The 15,011-nt window shown below is 43.6% G+C and overlaps 1 protein-coding gene across 5 annotated transcripts in view; it reads right to left on the minus strand.

Annotated features, from left to right (window-relative positions):
• SCN8A (sodium voltage-gated channel alpha subunit 8) overlaps window positions 1–15,011 on the minus strand; it is a 554,114-nt gene that overhangs the window by 155,327 nt on the left and 383,776 nt on the right. For all 5 annotated transcript variants that reach the window (XM_069230856.1, XM_069230858.1, XM_069230860.1 and 2 more), the window contains 3 exons: window positions 14,457–14,813; window positions 6,501–6,968; window positions 4,000–4,117 (listed from right to left, as the gene is read on the minus strand). In XM_069230856.1, coding sequence (XP_069086957.1) covers window positions 4,000–4,117; window positions 6,501–6,968; window positions 14,457–14,813 — 943 coding nt within the window. The remainder of the gene's footprint in view (window positions 1–3,999; window positions 4,118–6,500; window positions 6,969–14,456; window positions 14,814–15,011) is intronic.

A 15,011-nucleotide genomic window follows, 5' to 3' on the forward strand; every position in this document is an offset into this window, starting at 1 on the left:
AAACATTGTATATAATGATAGATGAACAAGGTAATTATTTTAAATCGGAAGGATAGATTAAAGGACTGCCGTGATAGTAATGCCGATTCTGTGGTTAAGACAAACTCAATAAGTGAGGATTCTGTACAATAAGATTAATCGAATAATATAAAGGGATAAGCACAAGCCACAACGATACGACCAGCCTAAGTAAATGAATTTCTATTATTGAATGCTACCTATGTATAGCTTTTTACTGTAATATTTATACCTGGAGCAATAAAAAAAAAAAAAACAAGTAACTTATGAACTGCAGAGTAAAAAAATAATCTCTGACAAAAGCAGTAACCCACTGTGCTATGCACATAAAATACTGTTCTTTGCATGATACAGGCTCATTGCAGTAGGCATATTAACCATCTGCACTACCGTAAATGAGTCAAAACTACCACTAGACAAAACTCCCATCTCTCTCCAGCAGGTACATTAATAACCAGAGTTATCTTGATGCTTTTATTGTACCCCGAAAGTTGCTGGCTGGATGTATATGGACCTTTTCAGTGCTTTTAAAATTGCTGAACAAAGGAAGTAAGTAATAAATACAAAAACACAAAACATTTCTGTCAGCGGCACAAGCTGGAGAAGTGCTTTCTTGCCAGCCCAGGCCTGCGGACCCCCTGGAAATGGGTTATGGACCCATGTGGGGGTTGCGGACCACAGGTTGGGAAACGCTGGTATAACCATGAAGTTACTTTAATGGTAACTCATAGTGCATGGGCTCTTTCTCATTATAAATGTGTGGATATCCAAGTTACCTTATAAAGCAATCAGAAACTGCATTAATGACCACACATGCATATAAAATGCAGGGCTCGTTCCAATCCTTGCACCTCTGAATTCCCCCACAAGTTCCCTTCATGACTAATCAATTTGGTGTTTTTTTAGGCTCCTGACGAAGCCTCAACAGGAACGTACTGGTAATGGAAAAACATTCTGCAGATTAGGAGTAAAAAGCCAAAAATAAGGCAACTTTATTCTACTCCTGTGTCCTGGGTCTTTCTTGCTCTAGAGGAGTAGGAAGTTTACATAGCTACTGAGCATTAGCAAGGGAGCAGGAGAAGGCAGGCCGGACACTTTAGTCTTTAGAAAAACAGAAAGCAAAATAATCCCCGGAGCCAAATACACATTAAGTAGCAAACACAGCTGTCCAGCAGAAGACAGTCCCTTTTATGATGACATCATTACTTGTAGTAGCTAGGCTCATCAAATTGTGATTATCCGTGCCAGGGAAACTGCTTCTACTACTGAATTAATGCAAAGCTTTGCAGACTAGTACACCCTACACATAACATACCTAAGCAATTCCTAGCATGCCCCATTCTAAACGAGTATGAAAACTCTTTCCAGTTTTCCTTCAGACTTAAAACGAGAAGCCAATTAGTGTGACTCAGATACAGGATAAAGGTATGAACTGTGCAGTCATGGTCTCAATGAGTTTCCTCAGTACTCTAGTGGAGCTCTCCTGGAGGGCCATCAGATCAACAGTAGGTGGAACCTGGGTAGGAACCGAGTATGGGATGCATGAGAGAGCAAAACAAAATGTCTTCAACACGTAAGCATGTGAGAAACAATATTGCTTGGTTGTTCCTTACTCCTACAGATTTAGGAAAGCTGTATCTTGGCTGTTCCAGACAAGGATGCTTGTGGTGATTTCTCTGTATGAAACTCCACTCTAGGCCATCACTTGTTTTAGGAGACGTGTCTGTTTCTGATTGTTTCTAAGGGCCTTTTCTAGAAAGTGAAAATTATTTTCTCTGAATAGACAAAGCAAGAGATGGATGGCCTGGGACCTCAGGTAATATTGGAGGACGGACCAAACTCAGGACATTTTGAGTGATATCCGAAGTAGCAGTGGAGATAAATAATATTCAGGTCCAGAAATGGCAACACCTTTAGCTGCAACCTTCAGAGAGTTTGGCAATTATGAGACAGACTGTATCTATTCTGTGGATTTGCAAGTGGGCAATGGAAAATGTCCCATCAACTTTAAAAGCGAAATACTAGGTGAAAAAGAAAGTCCTATTTTAGCAAATAAGAGTGGGTGACCCACTTGCACTGAAAAACCTAGAATGAAAATCCTGGTTCGGACTGCATGAGCTGCGTTCTTGGAAAACGTTTACAAGGCTTTAAAAAAGACCAAATGAGACACTGAAAAGTATATACTCCAATAATTTTCTGTGACAAAAGGCTACGCTAACAACCTCCTTCACTAGAGACATTAAGGCCACTAAGCTTCACAGAAAATGTATGCCTGAGTTGAGAACAGATATATAGAATGGCTGGTTGCACATGTGGGAGTGGTAGCAGACAAACTTTCAATTATCATAGTTAAAGCTTGCCCTCTTAGACAATCAATAAAGAGACATCTGTGAGAGGACCAAAGCAGATGTGGGTGTATGAATACTATCCATTTCAGATAAAGGCTGTCGCCACTGCAAACATTAAAAAACAGAAACATCAGCTCAGCCTAAACAAAGGTGTTTTATAATATAAGAATGGGTGTGTATCTGCTAAGCAGCTCTGACTGAAGATCAAGTAGCGTACGTCCCCAGTTGGAATAAAGAATGCAGATTCCTGAATCACAGTTTAAGCTTTATGCAAGCATGAGCAGCTGTGTGGGAGCAGAGTTTCAAAAGAAAGAACAGTTCATGGTTGGAGGACAAGGTTCTGACCACACATGACGAACAGGAGTTCAGTTCTTGGTGAGGCAGGACTGAGCAATCAAGGTTACGTTCTGTGAGAATTAAAAAAATAAATATTATTTCATCTTCATCCTCTGTGACTTTTTGTACTTTTGTTTTGTTTTACTTTTACAAAGGAATATTGCAAAATGTTTTTCAAGGGCCAACAAAGTATGGGCCAAGAGTAGTCAAAGTATCAAACATCAAAATAGCCTTGGAACGGACACTCAGAATTGTGAAGGGACTAAGCAAGTCCCTAACAATACGAGGCTAGTTACATTATGCCCCAAAAAGTAATAAACAATTTTGGCAACCCACAAAGGAATACTTGCAGCAAAAGCGGTAGTATTTGTATACTGTATACAGGAAAACCTGACAATTGAGTTTGCACACTTCGACTATCAGTTTGGAAAAAGTCACTAAAAATAATAGGTTTACCATATATTTTACTACATAATTCTTATTCTGTCCATAAAGTAGGATGTACTTGTCACATACCATTGGTCCTAATTATGAGCGCTACAATTATTTGTGAAGATCATGGTAAATATCATGGTAAAGAACTGTGTATTTTGATGAGAATGCTTGCCAGTCTGTGCTCTAACAACTGCAGAACAATAGGAATATTAAATTAATCTATACTGGAAATGCCTAGTTCAAACAGACCAAGCAAGTTTGACAGAAGTGAATGATATAGTAAGATAAAAGGTTGCTATCGTGATACAAAATATTTTTCTAATTCTTTAAACGTTATTTTAGTTTCAGGCCAAGCAATAAAACATCACTTTAAAAAATGTTATTTAAAAAAAATGGAATAGACTTCTTTTATAAGCAAACATTTCAAAGTTAGCATTTAGCAAACCTAACATTTGTGTACTTACAAAACACTAGCAAAATGATTAATGAAATCCCTTAAATGAGTTTGGAGTAATCACATGACTCTCCACATTTCTAGTTTGCTATTTGAATAAAGAGTGGCAACAGATCTGAAGATCCAGAAGTATTCTTCATGGCTTATGAGTGGATCTGATTGCCAATATGTAACCAGTGCCGACAAATGAATTCAATGATTTATCAAGCAAATCCTTTCTGGGCTAAAGCACCACTGGCTATACAAGTAAAGTGGAAAAATTGGAAATTCACACTTATTGGTCAAGCAACATTCAACATAGCATCCACCATATCATATCATCATCATCATATCAGACAATCGGGAGAAGCATTTACAACTTGACTAGCTCCCTTTTACATTAACATGTTTATTATTTTCATTAACTACCTTCGGTAAAGCAGGCCTCAGGATCCAAGTATTCCTCTGGTTGATCCACTGGTATTTCTTCTGCTTCTGGCTTTATGTCAATAGTACTTCCTTCGGAAGAGCTGGTGTCATCCGTTTTCTAGCACAAACACAAAACAATGAATTTTGAACATTTCACAATTTAATGCAATTATGAGCCATAAATTGCACACTAAAAGCATAAATTCTCGCAAAAATATCAACGCATGTCAAAAAAGAGCAGCCTAGCTGAAAGACTGAGCCCGGCGTCTGTCACATAATTGTGGGGAGGCACATGAACCTTTCCTCTCCCTTCGGTGATTGCTCATCTGGTGATAAGTAGAGGCAAATCATCCAATTTAGACCCTCTTCACAACACAGCTGAGGCAGTGCAGGGTTCAAAGCCTCCCAACATGGTGTCCAAAGCTTGGTTTTGTAGACAGCGCTGTGCAAAGGTGTATGAGATTGTCAAAGACCCTGGCTGATATTGTGCCTGACCGAGGATATTGCAAGAAAAGATTTCCTGCTGTTTTTTTGCTGTTCCTACTGGGTCAGCACTACCATCATTCTTTTTCATTGAATAGTCATTATCTTATATGCAGATCATTTATCTTTGAACAATTTCACTAGCAATACCTAAACAATTTATATCAAGGAAATTGCCTTTGACTGTGCACATCAGGGTGAACCTGCAATGCCCAGCACCCACACTCATGTGGCCAAACCCACTACGAAGGATTGGCTGTAGGGCATGCCCTGTGCCCAATCACACCCCCTCGTGGGCAGATAGGTTGAGTCAACGTTCAGTGCAGCCAACTCCCACTGTGCCTTGCCTTTGGCTGTGCAAAGTGGTTGTAGGCAGCAGGGCCTTGCCTGCAGAGACATTCTGTGTCCAACATACTGTGTTAACATCATCCGCTGTGCTAAGCATTTGGCCTTGTGCAAAGGGGATAGGATGGAAGGCCTGACACGGAGCCAGGTCCTGTGATACAGCAATCAAGCAATCAAACCCTGCTACACACAACCCCTTTGTCACTGAAACAGTGGTGCAAGGTCAGACTGCATGGGACTCTGGGCTGGGCCTAGAACCATGCCTTGCACCAGTCTTAAGTGATCACTGTCTAGCACAGTTGTTATAAAATGTGTTCATCAGCTTGAGATCTGTGGACCTGGCCCAGAGCCTTAATTTTAAATCCGTCCCACATTCTTCCTGTGGTCAGGGGATGCCCCCCACAAAAACTCCCTGACATTACCTGACCCTTTTACCTCAGGATGCAGGATTTTGTGCCTGGCATCCTGTGATAGCTACCTGCTGGTGCCAGCCAATATGATTGCCTGGATCTTCGAATTTTCTAAGGATCTGCAGCTCCAGCATTAGATGATGAAAAAACGTTTAAAATTTGATTTATTTTTTAATATGGGATCTTCAAATCCCCCGAAGATCTGGTTCTCTGAAAGGTCCACAAATTGACTGCAAATTAATACAAACGTATCTCTCCGATTAAACACGTCAAATCGGCAATACACGTTTCATAACACAAGTGTTCAAGAAAAATAGTGAAAGTATTTCGACCAGAGTAGAAAAAGGCCATATTCTCACTAAAGTTTTAGCTTTGCCAATTCTGAAGCATGTGGCAGTGAAAAAGCTATCCCACTGGATTTTCAATGGAAGATGTACGTTTTGTTTGCCCTTTAACCCAATCCTCAAACACAGATCAGAACGAAAACTGACAAGCCAGAAATTAATCATATGCTGCATGCGAGTTCCAAATTTCATTCACTTTCATGAAAATGGGCTACAGCTACACACACACGAAAAATGAGATGTATTAATAACTTCAGAGTTGTTCTTGAAGACTCGAGTGTAAATTTCAGACTCCAGTCAATCATGATCAGGGGCAGAGGGACAGTGAACAATTATTCAGAAAAGATAGCTGAACATTAAGACAAATTGTTCCCATAAGGTCACATTACTAATACCATTTACTTTGGTACCTTTTCATATTGATCGAGGGATGTTGGAAACACACCAAGGAAGAATAAAACCTGAAGACAAGAGTTGGTGTAGACTTCACTTTTTGTATATAGCCATATATACACGTTCAGACTGCCACATTAGGGGAAGAAGCTTTGTATAATTAAATCTATTTTTAACAACTGATAATTCTAAAACAAAGGGTAATTTATTGCCAGCCAGATAAAAAGGTGTACTGCCATGTTTAACTTGATGTAATCAGTCCAATACACCAAACAGAAAAGGTGTGAAATAAGGGCTACACAGGAGTCTGACCAATGTTTAGGCAACACTTTCATACTAATGCATCCAGACAAGTAGTCTGTCACAAGTCACTATACTATTGCTTAAGCCCAAACTAATTGCTTTACCCCTTCCACAAGGAATGAGAATTATTTTACTCATGAATAAATCAATGTACGCCCGGCTTTTGAAGGTAGAGCATTAAACATCACTTCAAAACGTACTATACTTGAAAATTAAATCTTACATCTTTGCCCTCTGCATCAGATTCGCTGCTGAATTCCTCGGTGTTTAGATTTTCAAAATCTGATTCACCCACTGCAATTGGCACTCGTACAGTCAAATTGGGATTGTGTATAAAAGACATATGGTCCCCCTCAATTATGTACTTTTCCATACTGCTCCCGATACCACTAGTCGTGCCATTGCCATTTTTTTGGTAATCCATGTCTCTGTTGATATCAGCCCTTGTGTGGTTTGCGATGCAGTTGATTTTTTTTTCATACAACTCATCCAATGGTTTGATTTCATCCGCATCTCTCCTTTTGAAGTAAGTCTGTATCAACTCACGGACTTTACTCTTCATCCAAGCTACACCTTTTTTAATCCGAATGACAGAAATCTGAAGGTTGTTCATTTCTCCATCCTCTTCAGGTGCTGCTAAATTGTCTGCGCTAAATGAGCTCAGTAGCAAAGCCAAGAATAGGTTAAGCACCTGTAAGACAAGAAGAAAAATGAGAATCTACAACAGCTGTACTGATACTCGGTCAATAGTACACCAACAAAAAAACGTAACGTATAAAAAAGTGCATGTGAATTTTCATTGAGCTCAGCTGTGTTGTTTGCTTGGACCCTGAGAATAAGACAATAAGAGGTTATCAGAAGTTAGGTGGCACCATTATTATTAGGAATGGGTGAAAGTCCGCCCCTCTAGCGGAGTTGGCAACATTTTGGCCACTCCGCGTTACGCTTGTAACGCAGAGTTCCGGCCAAACTACACTAACCACCGTATGGAGGACGTTTTTCTCGCACAGGGCTCACTACAGCGACAACTGGTGTCTCCTAGTGCGATTTTCGGGCGCTTGGCTGTCACCCGGTGACAGTTTCTCACCACAAATGCTCTGGGATGGTTGAAATCGTTCATGGTGAGAAAGCAGACACTCGAGTAGAAAATCTACTCGAGCAGCAGCCAAATCAATTTCAGCAGCAGCGCCATCTGGCCTGCTGCATGGTGCCATTTGCGATGATTTTTCAGCTCGGAACGAGTTCCCAGCGTTAATCAGTGTGAGCACAAATTTCCGCTTGTTCACAGAACTCAGTGGAATCTTGCGGAGCTTTCATGTAACTCAGTGAGTTCACCCTCCCCCTAATTATTATATGCAAGATGAAGGGGGAGGCAAAGCAGGGCTGAGTAGACAAGGGGCATGTCTCTCAACAGAAAATAATCATCCAGCCAGAGCAGAACTACAGATTAAAAAAGATCCAAATCTTGATTGTAATAAATTAAACCTACGCATATATATGTCATATATTGCTAACAAAAACGTGTGTACATTTCTTTTCATTGATCATTTGATTACTGTCTGAAGTGAAAGAAAGCTAGCAAATAAATTACTTTGTTACCCTAATTGATCAATTTGCGACGTTTTTCAAATGAATATTTATCTTCGCTTTCGCTAACAAAGTACACAGAACCTGAACTCACACATACATATGTATATACTTAAACACACACACATATAGCAAGAGAAAGAAATAGCTATTTATATGGTATATATAAAAAAGTGATGGATAGAATTCTTGAATTAATCTTAGCCACTGGTAATTGATCGGGCTGCATATCCCAGCCCATCCTAATTTTGCACATCATTCCACCTCAGTTTGAATCCAGTCATGTGCAAATCAATCTTGATCCTGCTCCTGTGGTACAGGACCGGACTTGGCAGTTCTGGCTGGACTGTTCCTATTGGAGTAGGGTCAATACTGATTTGCATATGGCAGAGTCTAATTTGAGGTTGCATGGTGGGCAAAACAACAGGTTGGAATGCAAGCACTGCTCCTATCACTTTTTGCATGTGCCTATATACTTTCACTGAAAAACAAAAAAACTTTACAGGGGCGTTCTAGGTAGGAAAGAGAATTAAAAAAACAAAACTGTAGAAATCCACACAAAAAAAAAAAATGTTACAGGGACGTTATAATTAGGTTCACATTATAATTAGTTTCAGATTTTGCGTACTCATAACTATGGAAATTCAGCAATTATAATTATGTTTATCCCAAAAGCACAAACTCTTGCCCTAAAGTTACTCCAATTCTGCACTGCCCGACCTTTCTTCGCACCCACATAACTGACAGAGCTGATATACCAACCAGAACTCTTTCATACGATCAAGATAGAACACCAATGTTGTTTTTTGGGTCCAGGCAGTGGAGTATCTCCTCTTCCTTAGAAGAATATAGGCATCCGTAAAAAGTACGCAAGGTGATGGATCAGCCTACATGATGGGGCACTTCTGGCAGAAAAGTGGCCTAGTGCGAAGCACCACTTTGTCAGTAAAGATAAGGCGGCTTAGATGACTATGCCTGCAACTCACTCAATGCTGCAGACAGATGTAATCGCCACGGGGAAGGCTGTTTTTAAGTGAGAAGCCTGAGAGGACCATTGTGGACAGGCTCGAACACAGGGGTTGTAAATAAGGAAGGTCAAAACCAAATTCAAATTCCATTGGGGCATAATGAATGGGGATGGAGTAAACATATGTGCAAGGCGTTTAAGTAACCGATTTGCAATAGTGGACTTAAACAAAGAAGGGTGATCAGGCAACCTCAATAATCAGACATTGCAGACAAGTAACCTTTGAGAGTGCCCATACAGAGCCCTGCTGGGCCTGGGAAAGTATAAACAACAGAACCTCAGAGAAGGGCAGAAAGGGGGTCAACAGACTTGTCTGTGCACCATGCCACAAATTTCTTCCAACAACAGGAGTATATTTTTTTGGTGAAGGACATGCTCAACGGGATACCAGACTCTGTGCCCACTCTGGCGCGACAAGGATTACCTGGACACGGTCGTTCTTGTTCTTCTTGGGAACTCATGGCAGAAGTGGGATGGGTGGGAAGGAGCATCTGAGTGATTGACGCCTTGGAAACTCCAACGTGCAAAATTGCTGACATTGCACGTTCTCTGCAGAGGCGAACAGCCTAACCAAGGCTCTCCCCAACGCTGAAAGAGACCTTGTGCCACCTCCAGATGGACGCCATTCGTGACCAGGTAGACATGTTTGGCTGAGTTTATCTGCTCTAGAAAGGCCGCTAGATGCTGAATCACCAGGGATATGCCCTGCTGTTTCATCCATGTCCAGAGGCGCAGAGCCTCTTGAGGAATGGTCCACGACCCCACCCGGCCCTGCATGTTGCAGTAGCACATGATGTGGTGTTATCCGTGAACACTTGCACCAACTTCCCCGTGACAGAGGGAAGAAATGCCTTCAATGCTAGCCAGACTGCACAGAGCTACAACAGGCTGATGTGGTATCCAGACTCCGTTGGAGACCAGATGCCTCTGATCTCCACCTCTCCTAGATGCCAGCCCCATCTCAGGAGTGACACGTCTGTCACTACTGTCAGATATAATTGGGGAAGGGAGAGGGATCTGCCTCTGACCCAATCTCAGTTCGTTAACCACCACCGCAGATCTTGCACAGCTCCCTCCGAGATCTGGACCTTGTCGGAGAGAGTCCCCTGATGCTGTGTCCACCAGAACTTCAGGTCCCACTGCAGAGCCCTTCACTAGCAAGCTGCAGGAGGCCATGAGGTCCAGCAGCCACAGAGTCATTCTCACGAAATCCAAGACAGAGGCTGAAACATCGATTTCATAGCCTGAATACCCTGGACTCTCAGCTCGGGACGATAAGCCTGAAACTGCACTGTGTCCAGAACGGCTTCAGTGAAAGGGAGCGCCTGAGAGGGAGTCAGGTGTGACTTCAACAGGTTTATAAAGAATCCCAGCAAATGCAGGAGGTCTGCCATAGCCTGGAGGTGGGAGACGAAAGCCTGAGATGAGCCCGCCTTCAACAGCCAGTTGTCGAGATAGGGGAAGACAAACTCACACCTGAGCAGACAAGCTGTGACCACTGGTCATTACTTTGAGGAACACCCGAGGGACACTGGTAACGCCAAAAGGGAGCATGGTGAACTGAAAGTGCTTGTAGCCTACCGTGAACTGCAAGTAACGTCTGTGGGCAGGCAGGATGGGAACATGGAAATAAGTGTCCTGCAAGTCCAATGCTACCATCCAGTCTGCTGGGTCCAGGGCAGAAAGAACCAGAGCCAGAGTGACCATTTTGACCTTCTTCTTGAGGAAGAGGTTAAGGGACTGAAGACCTAGGAAAAGGGCAGAGGCCCTTGTGTTTTTTGGGGACCAGAAAGTAGTGGCAATAGCACCCACAATCTACTTTTGGCACAGAACCCCTCTCTATGGCTCCCTGGCCAAGTGAGCCGTAACTTCCTCTCAGAGAAGCACTAAGTGATCCCCCGTCATCCGATTGTAGGTTGGTGGCATTGATGGAGGGGTAGTGTCAAAGTGGAGGGAGCAGCCGCTTTGGACTATCTGCAAAACTCACCTGTCTGATGTGATGGACTACCAGTAGAGCAGGTGATGATGAATCCTGCCTCCCACTGGTCCATAGTGAGGAAGAGTCAGGGTGTGAAGTAAGAAGGGGGGTGAAGTAAGGGGGGGTTGGACTGGCAGGACTGCTGGCTGAATTGAAAGTGCTTGTGGCCTACTGTGAACCGCAAATAATGTCTGTGGGCAGGCACGAAGGGAGTATGAAAATAAGTGTCCAGCAAGTCCTTTCCACCATCCAGTCTCCTGGGTCCGGGCAGATAAAACCCAAACCAGAGTGATCATTTTGAACTTCTTGAGAAAGAGATTGAGGGATCGAAGGTCTAGTATGAGGCAGAGGTCCTTGTCCTTTATTGCCAGAATAGCGATCCCAATCTACTTCTGGCACTGGAACCCTCTCTATGGTTCCCCTGGCCAAGAGAGCTGTAACCTCCTTGTGGAGAAGGAACAGGCGATCCTCCATCATCTGATCATATGATGATAGCATGGATGTAGGGGTAGTCTCAAAAGGGGAGGGAGTAGGCCCTTTGGACTGTGTGCAAAACCCACCTGTCTGACGTGATGAGTTTCCAGCAGAGCAGGTGATGGAGAATTCTATCTCCCACTGGCTTCTTGTGAGTGTCAGACTAGGAAGGCTTAGAGGGTGTTTCTTGGGGGTGTGTGGGAGGGTGGTGGACTGGCCAGACCACTGGCTCCCTGATCCAAGAGGTCAGTGGATCCCACAACCTCGCCATGCAGACGCTGGGCAGCATGCATGGCATGCTGGCTGACCGGGAATGTACCTGTGTAGAGACCCAGTCCATAGCTGCGAAAGGAAGACTGGGAGGGACGAGGGGAGGTTGCGAGGCCCAAGGACCTAGCCATAGGATGAGAATCTGTTAAGCGCTCAAGCACAGAGTCTGCCTTCCGAAGAGACGGGTGTCATCAAAAGGCATGTCCATCAAAGTAGCTTGGACATTCCCTGAAAAGCCAGACATCCCCAACCAGCCAAGGCGTCTCAGGGCCACTATCAACAAAACCACTCTGCCAAGTGAGTCGGTTGTGTCCAGTCCCCAATGGATAAAGGACTTTGCTTTCTCTCTCCCATTGACAACTGCCTGAGAGAGTACAGCCCGGGACTCCTAAGGGACCTGAGGCAGCACTTTTGGAACAGTAGCCTCAGAGTGTGGGAATAATAGCCCAAACGGCAGGCGTGTTCACGAACCGCAATGCTCAGCTGGCGGAAGAAGAAAAATATCTTCTTCCCAAGTGTATTCAAACTTTTGGATTCCCTATCCAGGGGTGCAAAAGGGAACGCGCCTTGGGAAGTGGAGGCTTGGATGACCAAGCACTCAGGGGTGGGATAATGCATCTGAGTGCTTGGGTCCCCTGAAGCGGGCAGCGGGCATTTATCTTGTTCACAGGAGCCCCTGTGCTGGGTTTGGACCAGGTACCTAGCAGGGCATCTGTAAGGCCTTCATTAAAGGAGAGCATGGATTCTGAGGAGGAACCCCCAGGTTGAAGCACCTCTGTCAGGAGGTGAGTTCCGACTGCCACCAAAGGCAACTCATGGTCTAAGCTGCTCTTCTCACCACCATTAAGTAGGAAGCCCCCCTCCTCCATGGCCATGGTAGGAGGAGAAAGCATGCCACTATCTGGAGAGGCATCCAGTCTGCTGGCCTCACCCAAGTCTGTACGCCAGTCCCTAGGGTCTCTGAGATTCTGAGAGGTCCAGCAACCCCTCACATTCCTCACCATAATCTGGCCCACAAGAAAGGGGCTCAGATCTGACATCGGAAGCAAGGCTCCTACCGTTGTTGTGGTTAGTGTCATACAACACCCAACTGGCTCTGTTTTAGAGTCAGAAAGGAGAATGGGGACAGCTAGCGGCATGGGGGAAGATCGAGGTGGTATGACCAATGCCAGTCCGGATCCAGGACTTGATCCAGTGGTGCTCCTCTGTGCCAAAGCCCCAGGCGCCGAACCAGAAGTTGCCTCTTCTAGCTCCATGGGGCCTGAAGGCAGTCCATCGGCATCGGGCTGCCCAAAAATGAGGCGCATGGCCTCGTAGAAGCCACAAAGTTGAGCAGGGGTTGCTTCAGCTCCCACAAACTTTGCAAGGTGTGAAGTCGGCCCAGGCGCAAGTTCCTCAAAATGAGGCCTAGAGCGCTAATGCTCCCTTGTCTTGTAGGCCAACAGACGAGGAGAAGTTAAACGCTTCGACATTTTGCTCATCTCCTTGTGCCTCGACTTACTCGATCGTACCAAGGACTTTTAGTGGGATGATGACAACGAGGTGCGGATCAGTCACTGGCATCGCCCAATGACAATCCGCAAGGCTTTAACCCAGCCATCCACGGTGACATCCTTGATGCACCAGGAGCAGAACATTTGATAAATCTTTGAAAAAAAAAAAAGTCAAAAAAGCAAGTGAAAAAGTGACTGAGGGGTAGCTCTCTTCAGATCGGCCCTAGTTGGCATGGAAAGAAAAGAACTGATGTAGGTGCAGTGGGGTGGTGCCTTTATAGGACCCCCCCCCCCCCCCCCCATCATATGGCGCAGGCACCGACAGACGCAGAGCCGATCGACGCCACCTAACGGCACACAGGGGTAGTGCTAAAAAATTCTCCATATTAAGCTGATGCCTGGGAGAAATACCCAGGTAAGGAATCTGCAACTAGAAGTCTATATGAGATATTACTTGATGCTGTTTGCTTCGTAGCAAGAAGTCTTGGAGTCACAGAAGTGGAAGTCCACTTTTTGGCCTTTCCAATGTGATGTGTTTCTTTTTTTGTTGAAATTGGTATTAAAAAGTATAATTAAGACACTTTATTGGACTTATATTTTAATTAAACTATTGTTTTCCAGGGACCAGCCAGGTTCCAGAGACTTTTTCTGAGGCAGGGTCACTTTATGGAGAAAAAAATATTTATTTATGAGAAATACCAAGAAAACTATGGGTAACCAAACTGGGATTCCAACCTCGAGACCCATGTACTAAGAAGGTGGGAGAGAAGGGCGACACCTATTGCCGACACAAGAAAATTTGTATGCCAAAAGGAAGAGGAATAATACTTCCTGGGGGTCAACCTTTGCAACGAGCGGCACTATTTTTCAATTGTCGTAAACGTTGTGACTAAACTGAGTCGCTTTGAAGAGTCAAATCTCAGACTGGATTGAAGCAGAGTGCGGCCCTCTCTGTTGGTTACGGAAACTGAACAGACAGAGGATAAATTATAAAGCACAAGCTAATAGAGACCACCACCAATTTAGAGGACAGAGGAAGGGCAATACTAGCCTTTAGGAACACAATCTGTTATTAATGACAGATATTAATATGTAGTGTTACCTCCACAAGATTTACTTGTGGGAAATCTGCTGCAACCACTTTTCTAGAGATATTTTGCAAATGTAATTACGTTCTCAGGCAGATTTATAATTTTGCACAACGCAAGTCACAATGCACACATTTAACCATAATGAATTAACACAGTCGGTCATAATTTATTTCAAGTGAAATGAAAGAGAATGAGTAAAGCAATGGAAGTCAGAAAAAAACAGTTATGATTAAAGGAGAAAAAGGAATTTGTTACGTACCACCAGGTTCCCGATGACCATGACCATCATGAAGACGCACAAGCACATGGCTTGTCCCGCCACCTCCATACAGTCCCACATGGTTTCAATCCACTCGCCACAGAGTACACGGAACACAATGAGGAAGGAATGGAAGAAGTCGTTCATGTGCCACCGAGGAAGAACACACTCTTGGTTGATTTTGCAGACACAATCCTTATAACTTTTACCAAACAGCTGCATGCCTACCACAGCAAAGATGAACACAATGATGGCCAAAACCAAAGTCAGGTTTCCCAGGGCTCCAACAGAATTCCCGATGATTTTAATCAGCATATTTAAAGTTGGCCAGGACTTTGCCAGTTTGAAAACTCTTAGCTGTGAAGAGTGAAATAATATAAATCATTTTGTTTTTCTCATTACTCTTACATCACAAACATGAAGGAAAAAGAGAATTCTTTTAGTTAAGCGTTGAAAAACGAAATATATGCAGTGATAAATATTGAGAAATACAGAACTTTTTTATATCCTATTTTAGAAGTTGAAATTCAATATACACATCAGTGCTGTGGAAAA

The sequence above is a fragment of the Pleurodeles waltl genome, chromosome 4_2, assembly GCF_031143425.1.
Source record: "Pleurodeles waltl isolate 20211129_DDA chromosome 4_2, aPleWal1.hap1.20221129, whole genome shotgun sequence".
NCBI classification, from domain to species: Eukaryota; Metazoa; Chordata; class Amphibia; order Caudata; family Salamandridae; genus Pleurodeles; species Pleurodeles waltl.